The 14,675-nt window shown below is 37.4% G+C and overlaps 1 protein-coding gene across 8 annotated transcripts in view; it reads right to left on the bottom strand.

Annotated features, from left to right (window-relative positions):
- LOC138118303 (uncharacterized) overlaps positions 1-14,675 on the bottom strand; it is a 234,410-nt gene that overhangs the window by 75,063 nt on the left and 144,672 nt on the right. For all 8 annotated transcript variants that reach the window (XR_011155086.1, XR_011155084.1, XR_011155085.1 and 5 more), the window contains 2 exons: positions 9,873-9,984; positions 5,614-5,764 (listed from right to left, as the gene is read on the bottom strand). Coding sequence is in view for 5 of the 8 variants with exons in the window: in XM_069029208.1 (XP_068885309.1) it covers positions 5,614-5,625 (12 nt within the window). In the remaining 3 variants the exon portion in view is untranslated. The remainder of the gene's footprint in view (positions 1-5,613; positions 5,765-9,872; positions 9,985-14,675) is intronic.

Below are 14,675 nucleotides of genomic sequence, written 5' to 3' on the forward strand. Positions count from 1 at the left end.
TTTCCAAAGTGACCCTTTATCCCCCTACTCCCTGCAATGATGGCAGCTCTGCCTGAGCAGGCACAGGAGCTTTACCATTGCAGTCTCTTACCAATTCCTTCACTCTGCTACTTGGATCCTCACAGCCGTCAGCGCCCTGTGCTTTGTGGAAGATGTATCATATCTCAGTTGAAATGTGTTGAAAGGCAATATATAAACTTCCTTTATGCCACCCAGACCCTGGAGGATTTTTTATCTGTTTGAGCACTGGAAACAGCCTTCAGCTGCCTGGGTAAGGCTGTTTCCAGAGGGCAGGGCAACATACACACTACTGAGAGCCTAATTCCTTCTTGCTTAGAATTTGTTCTTCTATTAAATACTTGCAATTTTGCACTGCAAGCTGGTAAGCAAATTAGCTGGGTTAGGCAAAACTTCCATTACTCCAAGTGCTGAACCTCAGGCTCTCCCTCCATGTAAATGCAGGGAGAACCCCATGGGACTGTCCATCTCCCTGCATGGTACCTTGTGCAGAGCTACGCCTGCAGCTCCAACTACTGTAGTGCAGTGCAAGATAAATGAATACATGTGGTGAATAATAATGTTGTATTTTGTAACCTATGGGTTTGAAACCAGCACCGCTACAAACTAGAGATCTTTTGGACAGATGTTGCTGTGCACTGTTACACATGACAAAATGGTTTAAGACTAGATGTGATGAGTGCTGAATCCTGCTGAAATTTCAGAAGGAATTCAGAAGCAGGAAGTAATAATTTCAAATGGAGCTTAGAAAAGATACTGGCGATAATGCCTTAACTTTTACAAAAAAGGGAAGGGAGGAACACAGGTAGTGTCACTGTGTACAAGGAAAGTTGGGACTAATTTATGTCTTGTTCCTGTAATGAAAACTGTAAGAGCAGAATAGTTCTTTATTTCATTGTGCCATGCAGAGATAATTTTTCTAACACAAAAAGGATGTACAAAGCTGCTGAATGGGAGCAACTTGACCCAGGCTTTGCCAAGGAACACTGTACCATACAAAAGAGAAAAAAGCAGGGGTTTGGCAAAGAGATTGAAATGATCCCAATGGTTTGAACAGTCACTCTTAACTACCATGGAGTATTCCAAGAACACATTCCACATGGCAGTGTTCTTCATCTCTCAATCATCACTGAATTTGATGAAAATATTTCAATCACTTGTGATGATTGGTGCTATTGTATTCTGTGTAGCTACATATAACCTAATTACATGAATATTTATTATCTTAAGTGTGACCTTTATGTTGCTTATTTCAGGCAGAGTTATTTTGAATAGCTGCTGGTACTTCCCAGGTATTTTATTATATACAGAATATTCTTATATCTACAAGTAGCCTGTGACCAAAGATAGAAGATAGCTAAATTTAAAGATCTTTACTTTGTATTTTCTTTTTAACTCAGCATGTAAACAGAGTAATTTCTTCAGGTTACTTATATACAGTAGAAAGAAACAGCTAAAAGTTAAAGAATCTCAGAAGGCTACTGTATATCTTCTCATAAAAGAAATGGGGAAAACAAAGCCTAATAATTACAATCGACATTTTAGGTATACATTCTGCACAGTATAAGGAATAGAAAGCCATTTAGTTTTGAAATTTAAGAAACAAACAAAATCAGAGCTTCAAATGCTTATTCTTCACATTTTCCTAATAAATGAAGTACAATTTTAGGAGTATTCCAAAATTACTTATTTCACAACTTTCAAACTATGCCTAAAATAATGGTAAGTTATTTACCCCCAAAATAATACAATTTCTGCTTATTAAAATTATAATTCTAGTGCATCATTAAAAGGTAAAAAACCAACACAGAAAAACATATTTCCTTGACTACTGAGAATGAATAATAAAGTAAATAGTAAAACAGTAAAATATGAGTAGATCCTTCTTTTGATTATCTGTATTTCATAAAGAGCTGGATCAGACCAGCTGGTGTTGGGCAGACACTGATTCCAAAAACATCACCTTTGAATGGAAAAGCAAAAGAAAGAAAGAAACAAACAATCCAACCCAGTAGTAGTTAACACGAATGTACCACTGGAGACATACAGCAGGGATTCAGGCTTATTGATGTGAAAAAGAAATTTTCACATGAAGAAGTACAACAGATCACTCCTATCTGGAACTGAAAACAAATGCTTCAGAAGGAACAAGATCACTTTAGTTTTTCCATAACACAAGCTTAATCAGTTGTATCACAAAAAAGAGAGAAGTGGAAAGGAGGAAGGAGAGGTGAATGGAAGGCTTGCTTTGACTTAGTGATGTACATCAAATAATTAAATTCCTGTGTCAAGGCATTTATATGTATATATACTACAGTCAGAAAGAGAATAGTGATAAGCAAAGGTTAATTCTCTGTTCTGTCAGAAAGCACTAGCTTTGGAAGAGTAGGGCCTACAAACCACAAAGCATCTGTAACTGAGAAATCTCTGCACCACAGTGCACAGTAAGACAGAGTCATCTATTTGTAAAAGCTGTATCCACAGTTGATGACATATGTTTCCTGTCTAAATATGCAGAAAGATAAAGCAAAGAGAGGATCACATAATATAGTAATTTCAAATTTGCAAATGGTCTATGCCAACTAATTATTGCAGTAGGAGCCGTGGACACAGGAGAAAAGATGAATCATATTCACAGCACAAATGAAGGCACTAAGTCAATTTTTTCCTTCAGCAGAATCACTGGATACAATCACTGAAGTACATAGTGGGATGCATTAATAGGTTATTATCATCTCAAGATGGTAATAGATTGCATACTCTCCCACAGGTACAGAAGAGAACAAATTGGGCACATCTGAAAAACCTGTGAAGTCCATTTCAGTGTAGGCTCAATGAAAATGCAAAGAAAGGGGTAAGAAGAACAGTAGCCCCTCTAGTCAGCCTCCTTCCATACCCATGGCCTGTCGTAAGAAGTAAAATAACTCCCTGTGCATCAGATTCTACAGAAAGCAGCTTTCTGAGGAATCCTACTTCAGGGCTTTAGCTCTTTGCAGTGTTTCAGATTGAAATGACCCACAGATATGTGGAGCAGACACATCTTTAAACCTGATGTCCTGCTGGTCCTTACAGGATCAGGGGAATGCAAAAGGTGCAATATGAAAAGGATGAGGCCTGCTGTGCTGCCAAGTTCCCAATTTCACGAAAAAGCAGCTGAATAGTCAACCTCTCTCCAAGCACCTATTTTTCACTGCTCTGATGCCATCCCAGTCAGCCTGTGCCAATTTCTGTGAAAGCAATTTATCCTGCCTTTTTAATGGAGCTAGGTGACAGATTAAAGCAGAAGTTCCTGCATGTCCTCCCTTCCCTTACCCCCGAGTGTACACAAACTCAGTGTTGCATGGCATGATTCATGTGGGTCAAAATAGGAAGAACTGGGAAATTATTAGAGGTTTCCCTTCTTTCCTTTGCACCTTGCAGACCTTTCCATGCTCTTCTCAACCTTTTCCTCTTTCAGCCTTTTTATAAAGGCATGCAGCAATGGAATACAGCTTCTTCCAGTTGATGAGTAGACACATTCAGGACTAAAGATTTTGTCAGTCACAAGTCACATCCCAGTATGAATTCTGAAAAATGTTCTTTTGGCACAGATTGAAAGGATTCTAATAACAACCCCCTGAGAAGTTACTGTCTTTACGTTTTCCTTTTTCACGACACAGACGTGATGTACATTTCAACTCTTTTTGGTATTCTCTGTCTGCTGGGCACATTCAGACTGTCTGGGCAATGACCCTTTAGCAAAGTGACTCACAGCTTAAAAGGTAAAATGCAATTTCATTATTTTTGGTGCTGTGAGTAAAAATGCACAGAATTCAGCAAAAGGTATTCAGATGCACACTGCAAGTCAACAAAAGCTTTGTCCTCTGTCCAGCCAACTGAGCTTTAATATCTTTGGTGTTGTAGACCCTTTGCCACGACCCATTTCCTGAGCCTTTTTCTTATTTCCTTGTCCAGTTGAGAGTAATTTGTTTCCATGCTATTCCTTGTAGCGGTACTAGACTGATTTAAACTGACTAGCACTTGATTCCCTCTATTCACAGTGTCTTTATAGTCTTCAGTTCTTTTCACTTCTCCATCACACTTATTTCCTTTATTTCTTTTTTCCTCGTTACACAGGCAATAGTGAGTAGTGCTTACTTTGCTTGCTTATATAACTGATTTCCTCAGCTATGCAAACAGTACCAAGATTGTGATATTCTTCAGCAGACAGACATTTTGCCAGTTGGTATCTATAAAGAGACTTTCGGTCTCTCTTCTTCTTGCTTTTGTACCACTTGCTGACCATGGATTTGTTAGTCTTTTTGTGACTGTAGTAGCTCTTTACTGTGATATTTTTAATAATTTTAATGATTTTAATATGCTAATAAGACACATGGTACCACAAACACTTTGTGTAACTATTCTTATTAGCTTTAATTCCTGATTTGCTTGAGATGGTAGCTCTCTATGGTAAAAAATTTATCTAAGAACACAGCTCCAAGATCCAGAGGAAATGCAATTCTCCTATGTCAAGTTCTTTCCAGTAACAGTGTGGCACTGGTGTGATATTAGTGTGGTATTAACATATGTGGGAAACTAGCATGAGTGTTCATACAGCCCCAAATGCAACAGGAACAGCCAGACTCTAACCAGCAGTTTGTAACTAATTCCCTGCATGTATTACCCAGAAATCATGTGGAGGATTAGATTCCTTTTGAGCATCTGAAGACCAGTTTACACTATCACCCACCTGATGAAACTTCAGTGACTGCCAGGAGAGACACTGCAGTGGCATTGGTAAGACCCAAACCAGGATAATAAGTCTGCCATTCAGCTTAACCCTTGTGGGTTCAAAGGTAATGTATATTGTAAACCCTTTAAGAAGAGGTGTCACAGAAAGGCTTTATATAATGTAATTTTGTATTCATTTTTTTATTCTTTTAGTTTCATTTAAAACCTAACTTTTGTAAAGCCAATTAAGGTTCTCCCATCTTAAAATTCATGTTAAGCCTGTCTTTCCTGTGTTCCTGTGTTTGTAATTGATTCTGCAGAAAATGGGGTATTTTTGCTCTGACACAGCAAGGGCTTCTCTACGACCATGGATTGCAAGTTCTGTCCTGGAGCAGGGTAAATGTACCTTGGAGACCATCTGCCTCAGCTCAGTGGCTAACAAAACACATGGGGTCTCTATGTGACAGAACAGGACCAGGTGAAACAATGGCTGCCAAAGAGCAAAAATAATAATTCAGTATTTTAAAAACTGTCAGTTTGATAGTTCTGGCACCTGAGCTATTCCAGCCATAGAATGAATGGCGTGTCCAGTTTCCTCCTACTCTCACTAGTGCATGCTGCTGTGAGCATTACAAACGTAGTGCATGCAGTTCAGTCTCCTCACAGTCTCAGTATTTTGCCCTCTGCCCACATTATTCTAAAGACAGTCACTATGTATGGACAGAAATGTCTTTGAACAGAAATGAAATTACTTACTACAAATTGCTTATCTTAGCAAGACCGCATATTGTAGATTGAAGTCTTTCCATTTGCTACAATTGCCAGCAGGGCTCTGCATTTGAGTTTTAGTTAACAATAAGGTTATTCAAAAAAGAAATATCAAACCTCTCTTTCCATTTGGCCTCAGACCCTTCTCTTGTGTGACTCTGGGCAGCAGTCCGTGTGTTCCCCCAGGGCTACAAAACTCTTCTTGTATTTGGCTTTGACATCTTGAGAAGTGATAGGAGAAGAACTACGGGAACAGCATCAAGCAAACCTGCTCAGAAAGAAAAAGGAATTTGCAAAGAAAAAAGAAAGAAAAGAAAGAAAAACCATGCACAGTGCAAAGCTGACAAATCCCTTGTACAAACATATAAATAAATTAAATAGTACTAATGGATGAGTGACTGAAAGACAGTAGCTTATCAGCCTCAGTTGCATCAAGAGGTACCAATTTCACACTCTGACACCTTACATTACTGAAAAGAAAGATACAGACTTGTGCATTAATCAGAAGAAAGTTAAGCTTAAATGTTTCCCCCCATTCCCATCTGCAATTTGTTATTTAGAAAAATATAATGAGAACAGTAGGAACTGGTATTAAAATAGAGATAGAATGACATCTACTGGCTGCTAGGAACTGGCTGAAAATGCTAAAAATGTTTTGGATTTTTCTCCCTTTCCTCAAAATATTTAAACTGAAACTCTTATTACTAGTCATAGAGTTTAGCTATTGAACAGGGAATGGAGAACAGCTCAATAAGTTCCCCGAATAAAAGTCTTCTCTGGTCAAATTTTAACCAATTATCTACCTAATTAAAAAGACCTATGTAGACAGCTTAATATGTTTCAGATCTTTAATATTAATGCTAGTGAGTAAATAGATGCTCTACTTCAGAACGACCAGAAACTGAAAAAAATGCTAGAAACACTGCGATTTTGTACTAGATGCAGGTCTCCATTGAACATTTTACAAGAATACTGATAAACAGAACTAAGTCTCTTATTAAAAAATTACTTAAGCAGCTGAATTTTACAGCACAGCATCACTTTGTAAAATTATAATCGTTACCTTTTTCCTGAATTAATTTAGTGCATTATTGTTAATTTTTTTAGTTAGCACCCTCTTTTTTAGCAATTTTATAAATTTTCATATGAACAAGACATTCTATTCTGAGGGTTTTTTTGCTGCTACCCCTTTTTTTTAACCATCCTAGAACAATCACCCGTGATATAAAAATCTCAGAATGTCCTGAGATTTTGTTAAAGGTCACAGAAACATCTCAGTCCTCCTAAGTGAACATTGTTCTTTGTGCTATACATGCCTTCTGGCCTCCCTTATGGATCTGTGAGTGAGGCCCTTTTCCCTGTTAGCAGTGATACTCTGTGGGTGATACTGCCAGTACAAACAAATGGATCTTGCTCACTTTCTATCACAAGATATATTTTCTTCTCCTGCAGTTTCTCCCACACTAGTTAATTAAACTCCTCTCTACTCTGTATTTGGTGGTCTGCTCACCAGGAAACACCTATCTAGCTCCCACGCCTCCGAAAAGAATCAGAAATTAGTCTGATATTGACGCAAGCATTTGGTGATTCTTTCCTAATATATTCAGCTGGGAAAAAAGAAAAATTCTAAGAAGATCACAGTGTTATCCTGACTGATGTTTATATAGCATATATTTATGCAACATACTGCAGAGAGGCAACAGTAAGCCTCAAATCTGGCCTTGAGCCATGGCCAAAATAGACAAATATGTGCAATGAGATAGCATGTAAACAAAGGTGGGGGAAAAAGCTGAGGGTGAACAAAAACAAGAGCCGATATTTGCAAGAGCAGACTAGGGAATTTAAGTGTATGTTTTGTAAAAATTCAATGGCTTCTCCACTGCAGGAACGGGTCCAGACTTACTAGGAATAGCACAGCTGTGCAGCTGCACTGAGTAGTGTTCCCTCTTTCCCAGGCTTGGACTCAGAGCAGGGAATGCTGTGTTAGGCTGTGTCTGTGAAGGACACTCAGGCATCCCCTGATGCTCCTTACTGCAGCAACTTCAACTTGGTCCATGTATCTGGCACACAGACCCCTGAACCTGGAGGGAAGCTGTAGTGCTGCATGAGTGTGCATGAGTTACCAATGCCAGAGCAGGACAATACAGAATCATCCTTCATTGGTCATATGACTTTTTATTTCATATGCCAATGTGTTTTAAAGTTCACAAAATGTTTCCAGGTATTCCTTTAGGGATATTGTGGATATATTCATACCGCTACTTTTTGTCCAGTCCTATTATCTTAAAAAATAGTTAGCAATACACTAAACTGAAATTGATACATTGTTCTCGATAATTTTTACTGCATAAACTATCATACAAAGTTTACTGAAGTGAATTATTCAGAACTTATACTGAACTTGTATCCAAATACATAGAAAAAATACCTGAAGATATGACCTTGGATTGTTCCAATACATCCATAGAAAGAAATATGGTAATGCAGTATTTTGTGCTCATAAATTTTAACCACAATATACTCCAATGTGAGTTATTCATTAAAGCTACCACTACAGATTCCAATAGTTAGCCCACTTGGGAAGTACTAGTTCAAACAACAGGAGAGCAGCAGGTTGCTTTAACTCAACTTGTTCATCAAACAATTCCCACAGGAAACAGCATGAAATATCTGTACTTCCTAGGGAGCAAAATCTATCATTTCACCCAGCTCAGAATGTTACAAAAGTCATCTAATCTTTTTCTTTAAAGCCCCACAAAATAGTTCTGATGAATCAGTCTCTAAAGAGCCTCTTTCTCTTCATCAAGTTCAAAAGAAATCTAGCAAAGATACGGGTATCTGTACTGTGGAAGTCTGAAGCTGGAGGAGATTGAATCTCAGCCTACAGATAAGAAGCAATATTCTCCTTGCACTCAAGCTCCCAGCAGTCTTCAGGACTGAATTCTGGCCTGTTATTTCACTGCTCTGAGGGGCTGGAGGACTTGAAGCGCAGCCTCTTATGCTCTGTCCTGAGCTCTGCCTTCTGCAGACCCTGGGAATTTCATATTTGTGCTTCTACGTGCAACTGAGGCTTCAGGTCTGCACTGCCGAAACGTGTCACATAAAGGGAGCAGACCTCCAAGCCCAACAGAAGGAACAGTCATTCAGTTTATATCAGAACTGGGTATTTGCTGTTGGGGAGTACAACTTGCTGAGATTCTGTATTAAGAGTGTCTCCCAGTTTTAATTTTTCTTTTCTATTTCTACGTATACATATTTCATGGTCCTGGTTTAGTATCTGGATTTACAGACAATTCTCCAAGTTGTGTGTTAAACTGAAAAGGAAATATTTTTCTCCTGTGATGTTGTTTGAGATCTGCATAAAATTCTTATTGCATAGTTGTCTTTTTTTCAACATCTCTATTCATAGGTCCTTGTAAAAATGTAGATATTTTATTATGTAAATAAAGTCTACAAGAAGAAAATGAGGAGGCCTGCAGCTATATCTGATTTCATAAGTCACAATGATTGATTTTTGCTATCAGTAAATAGCTATTTCTAATGAGTATTTTGCAATGGAGATAGAAAATATAAGGGTAAAATGCAATAGGCTTACAGCAACCTAATGTAACATAATATGGTGTTTCTTTCATTTTTAATGAATTAATGTCATTATAACTTACTAATTTTTAGTTTCAAATAGGTATTTCTGATGCTGTTATAGAAACACAGTAATAACATAAAGCAGATTTATTGAAAACTTACCTTATGCTTTATATTTCATAAAAATCATCTCTTTCAGTAGCCTGTCTACCATTTTCTCACAGAATTGCATTCTACATTCCAAAAAACTTGATGTTTTAGGATAACTCCCGTGTGGTCATTCACTGACTGTTACAATAAATTTGTCACGAAAAATTTAATCTGGTTAAAGGTAGGAATATTTTAATGGTTTGACTATTTAATGGGCTTCAGGCAGGCACAATGATTTTATATAGAACTGCATAAAAGTCTAAAAAAAATGCTTGCTATTTCAGTGAATCCATGCTGCCTTCTGTAAGAGTGCACTGATGGAGGTTCAAGTCCCATTTTAGTCCTAAATAAAAGAGATTTTCTTCTCAGCTTAAGTCATAAGCACAAAAAAAATCCCTGTGTTAGAGCTGGGCCATTGCCTGGCTTTCCAGATCTATCTACAGTTAAAAGTATGAACTGCTGCTGGTGCAACAATGACCAAATTTTGGTTATACCCATTCACCATCTCCGTAAATCACCACTGAGTGAGACTGTACCACCCTTCTCCTATGGACTGTCTATGGCTTTTATCCCATCATGCTTTTATACTTTAGCACCAGCTAAACACATAAAAAGGATTAAAAGAAAAAAAAATCAGTTCTTACCTTGACTGGCCAAGACATTCCAAGTGGGTTTCCAGAGGTCATTTCAATCTTTAGCACAATGGCTGCAGCCAGCACCATGAGCTTAAGTTCTCAACTTGGTTTTCAGAAAGATCTACAAAATAAAGCAGAATAAAACAACTTAATTTCCTATGATACAGGTATCAAAATATGTGAGTAAAATATTTATAATGCTTTTTGCATTAAAATTGTACATTTTGAACATAATTTTCCACATGATTTATATCTTTGCTTATTCTTTTCTAGTTTAGAGATGAGTTTCAAAGGTCCCTTCCAACCCAAATTATTGTAAGACTCTATGACAATTGCCTTGAATGATTTGTAAAGAAATGACATCTTAAAGTAAAAGATGAAATTCAATTGTATGAGAAAGCTCAGGATATTATAAATAAAAAATACAGGCTTTCTCAGTGGACTCTTGATCAGTAATTTTTCATTACATGGTTTTCAATAAGGAAACAACATCAAATCAATTCCTAATGCATGTCCTTTGTTGTACTTAAAGGACCACAACCACATTATTATGGCTTTAAAAGCCAATGCCAGACTAACAGTGTCATATTAAGCCTTGCAGTTTAGAGCACTGTACAGTTTCCTGCAGTTTTTAAGAAATAAATAAAAAATCATACCAGTTTAATTAACTTATTTTGATTTCCAGTATGTAAACTGCATGCAAGGCTCAGAATGAACTTAAGTCATGACACCATAAGATTAAGGGGGTATTTTTTGAGATCTTTTACTGCTGAACACAGCAAAGCTTTTTGCAGGCTCCCTCAGCATCTTCACAAGTGTGAATACTTTGCCACTACATTCACCTACCAGCACTTCTAAAACCCTCACTCCTTTTCGAAGCTCATTGGAGTTCTCCACACTTCAGTAACCTTTTTTAAGATTTATTCCACAATTAGTATGTATCTCTGATCTCATCACGTGCTTCAGAGAAGCAGTTTCTCAAGCACAGTGAATTCTTGACATTAGCGCTCTCACATGTGAAAAAAAATACCTGTGAGATTATTTTTGCTTAGAGCAAACTTTGCAACTTATCTATTTCTGCACTGAGTCTTATCAGTCGGTACAAATGCATTATATCTTTCTCTTTCTACTTTAAATTAAGAAGTGCTTTCATCATTACAATTTTAGATTGGAAAAGAAAAAGCTTGCAGAATAAATCATTCTGTTTCATAACCATGGCTAACCAACCCTGTAGCAGCCAAAGGGAGATTTATCAGTATTGTTCATAAACATTGATACAGATGGAATGAAATTATTATCATTGTGGTCTTTATTGATTACTATATCACACAATGTGACTTCAAGTGTGACACAAAATATCTTTAAAAATATTTTACCTCCAAGTGTTTATGTCAATAGCTAGGAGAAAAATTCTTTTTCTTGACCTTTCACCACAGGCAAATCTTCCACATATTACATATTGATTTTGTGTATTTCAGAACATCTTGAAAGATGAAAGCTTAAATGAGTTGTGATCAAAGGTGCTTTCTTTTTGATAAAAAAGGATTAGCTAAAAAAACTTCTATTAAAAAGAAAAATAAAATCACCTAAAAAAGGGAGGCATCCTACAATAGTGTACACAATCCATACACACAATCTAAAGTGTATATGAAGATATGGGAAAAGTTATCAGACTCATATCCCAGATGTAGAACTGTTCATTTTACTGCTTCTGCTTCATTAATGTAGTGGTAAAATGAGGGGGAAAACATTTTTACAGCATGCAAAGGGCACACACTCTTTTATGCTGGATATCCAGGTTTTCTCTTACTGCATCAGTGGGTCAAACATGCCCAAAAGCATGTTTAATTTTAGTAACATCACCTGATTTTAGGTAATGGGAGTGAAGTTTAATTTGTCCTACTTCTCTAGGAGCCTTTTGTAGCTACACTATTGAACTACTCATTTGTCCATGTTGTACATACAAGCAGCCTATCTGGCATCAGCAGAAGTGTAGGTTTATACTCTTAAAAATAATAAGGGAAGGCCACATACACATAAAATGTAAATTAATTAAATCTTTAAAAGAATAAAGATCAGGGAACTCATTTCTGATAGAACCTTCAGAAAATATTAATAAAATTCTATGATGTGTCCTAGTTTCACCCAGCCAGGACAATCCTCTTGTGCCTCAGCTTCCAGGTCTTTATCGTACCTATACTGACAAAACTTTCATCTCTTCCCCTGCAGAAAACCTTTTTCTAATTTTTTCTGCTTAAATTATCATCCACAATGAGTCTTATAAAAAGGTGGTTCTTGAAAAACTGTAGAGAAAACACTGGTCTCAGGTTCTGTGGTCCAGAGTTCATTATGTCTGGCATTTCCTTCCTTCTGTGTTTTAGAATTTTAGAAGTTTTTCTCAAGAAGTTAGTGATCTGCTCTTTAGATATTGTGGGAATACTGCATCAGTTGTTCTGCCTGACATGCAGAGGGATGTGCTGAAAACACATGCCCTATTCAGATATTCCCATTGCTCAAGCAGAAGATCCCATCACCATCATCTCTGGTGATCTCTCTCACCAGTTGTACCGGTTACTGGGTTTGTGCCATCTGCAGTGTAACAGATTATCTATTTTTCTTTTTTTGTAAAAACTAGCACTGTGGTTGAAACAAGAAACTGGGCTTGTCCTATGAAATAGAGTTTTGCCTGAGCTCTAACCGAGAGAAAAATCAAAAGGGAAACAGTGAAGGATCTAAGCCTTTCTTTAGCAATATTTTGCACAAGTGCCTCCAAAATTTTTATTTCCACCTAACACAAGTGCAAATTCCAAAGCAAGCCAAGGTGAACTTCTGGGGGAAAGAAGGGCATTTTAAAAGTCTAAATTTTTACAATCTGGGGCATTTTCATCCTTCTTGGACAGTAAACTTGCAACTGTCAATTTCAGTGAGGATCCCAAGAAAACACTTGCCAGACTTTTCCTCTTTTTGTGGACTATAAAAATGAACTGTGTTTGGTAACTCCATTCCTGAAAGTAATTTCATCCCAGCACCTGCTGCAAAGTGCTCAGTGCTGAGCTGTTGCCATTGGAAGCACAGTCTAGACAAAGATAAAATTAGAAGCAAGCACTGTCCTCTTTTGAAAGCACAAAACAGTATCTAATCTAATCTCATCTCAGCAGACTTGTTCTGTCTTGTCTATGTTATCTAATGACATTATAAAATGGTGGACATTTCTTGAATTCTTTTCTTGAATTGAGGAGCAATCTAGTAAATGCAGTCCCAAAACCACATATGATGAAATAGAAACACTTACCATTTATCAGAAGAAAAAGAAAAATCTGGCAACTTCAGTATTCATCACTATTCTGCAAAATCTTTCCATTTTCCCTAGCAATGTAGAATGCATGTCAGATTTAGCAACAATAATTATTAACTGAGCTGACTCCAGGGGAAAATAGAAACCATGCAATGCTACTGTACTTCAGAGACAAGCAGTAACCCGTGTGTATCACAACTACATTTTGCTTTGGAATGTTTTTCACTTTCTGCATGGCCTTGAACCCAATATTTTTCAGAATCCATTTAAAAATGCAGGATTAAATTAGATTTTTTTCCGCTAGTTTTGGATAATGGCAAATCACATCCTTAAGTAGGTTGTTCCCATGGCTAAGTTAACTGTGGACGGCACTATGAATGTGTTCCTGGATTTCATTCCCAGTATGTCTGTTGTCACGTTGATTGCCAGAACATTTTATGATGGCTTTTTCAACTAGATTGAAAAGTCATCAACTACTAGAATATTATTCCCCTTGTATGCTATCCTTAACTAAAATTCATTTTCACTTGGATATACAAATAAATTCAGTTCATTAAATCTTTCACAAGTCAGTTATTTTTTCAATTGCTTCTCCTGAATCCCTCCTAATCACTTTCTGTGCTATTAGTGGGAAAGCAAAAATGTGAGCAGCATTATCCTGTAAGGACAAAGACTGTGACTGCCTCATGTAGCAAAGCTTCCTTACGTACTACACATGTTAACTGTGGTAACTGACACCTAGCAATAGCACACAGATCTGTCAGTTATGTTTGTCTAACCCCAGCTTTGTATGATTAAGATAAACTTGACAGCACACAGGCATAATGTCAGTGACTGACAAAGCATTATAACAATGACAAATACTCCTGAACCCCTGACTTCTCCCAGCTCACAAAGGTTTAGACTCCTCTGTTTGTCCATGCAATCCACACTCACAGCACGGGTGTTCAGCAAGGTTTTGCCCGGCACATCTGGGTTGCCCATGGTGATGTTCCCCTCCATAAGAGGGGATTCTCAGGTGAGAGGACCATCAATGTTGCAGCATCCTTTGCAGGTCACACTTCTAAATGTTGACATTACCTTTGTATATCCCAGGGTTTCTATGAGTTGTGCCCTCTTGTACTACTTGTGTAGACAGATTTGTTCTTCATCCCTGCTGAGTCAGTTCCAAACCCAACCCAAACATGACCAGTTACTCAGTCCTTGTCCTGCAGTTATCCTACTGGGAATTTTCCCCGCTGAAACCACCCAGAGAGAACCAGCCCCTTCACCCTCACTCTGCCTTAGCTACAATATTATTGCATTGTTTATCTTATGGCCTTCTAAATGTTAAATCAGCAATTCCCTACATATATTGACACATCAGCAATTCACTACTACTTAATAGTTAAATACCAAGTCAGAAGTTCAGTTAGTATCTGCCTTACCATAGAGATGTTCAGTATAGTTATACTGGGTTGACAATTGATTATGAACTCCAGCCTAATGGTCTCCTTTCCCATATCATGGATCTCTGA

The sequence above is a fragment of the Aphelocoma coerulescens genome, chromosome 13 (genome assembly GCF_041296385.1).
Source record: "Aphelocoma coerulescens isolate FSJ_1873_10779 chromosome 13, UR_Acoe_1.0, whole genome shotgun sequence".
NCBI classification, from domain to species: Eukaryota; Metazoa; Chordata; class Aves; order Passeriformes; family Corvidae; genus Aphelocoma; species Aphelocoma coerulescens.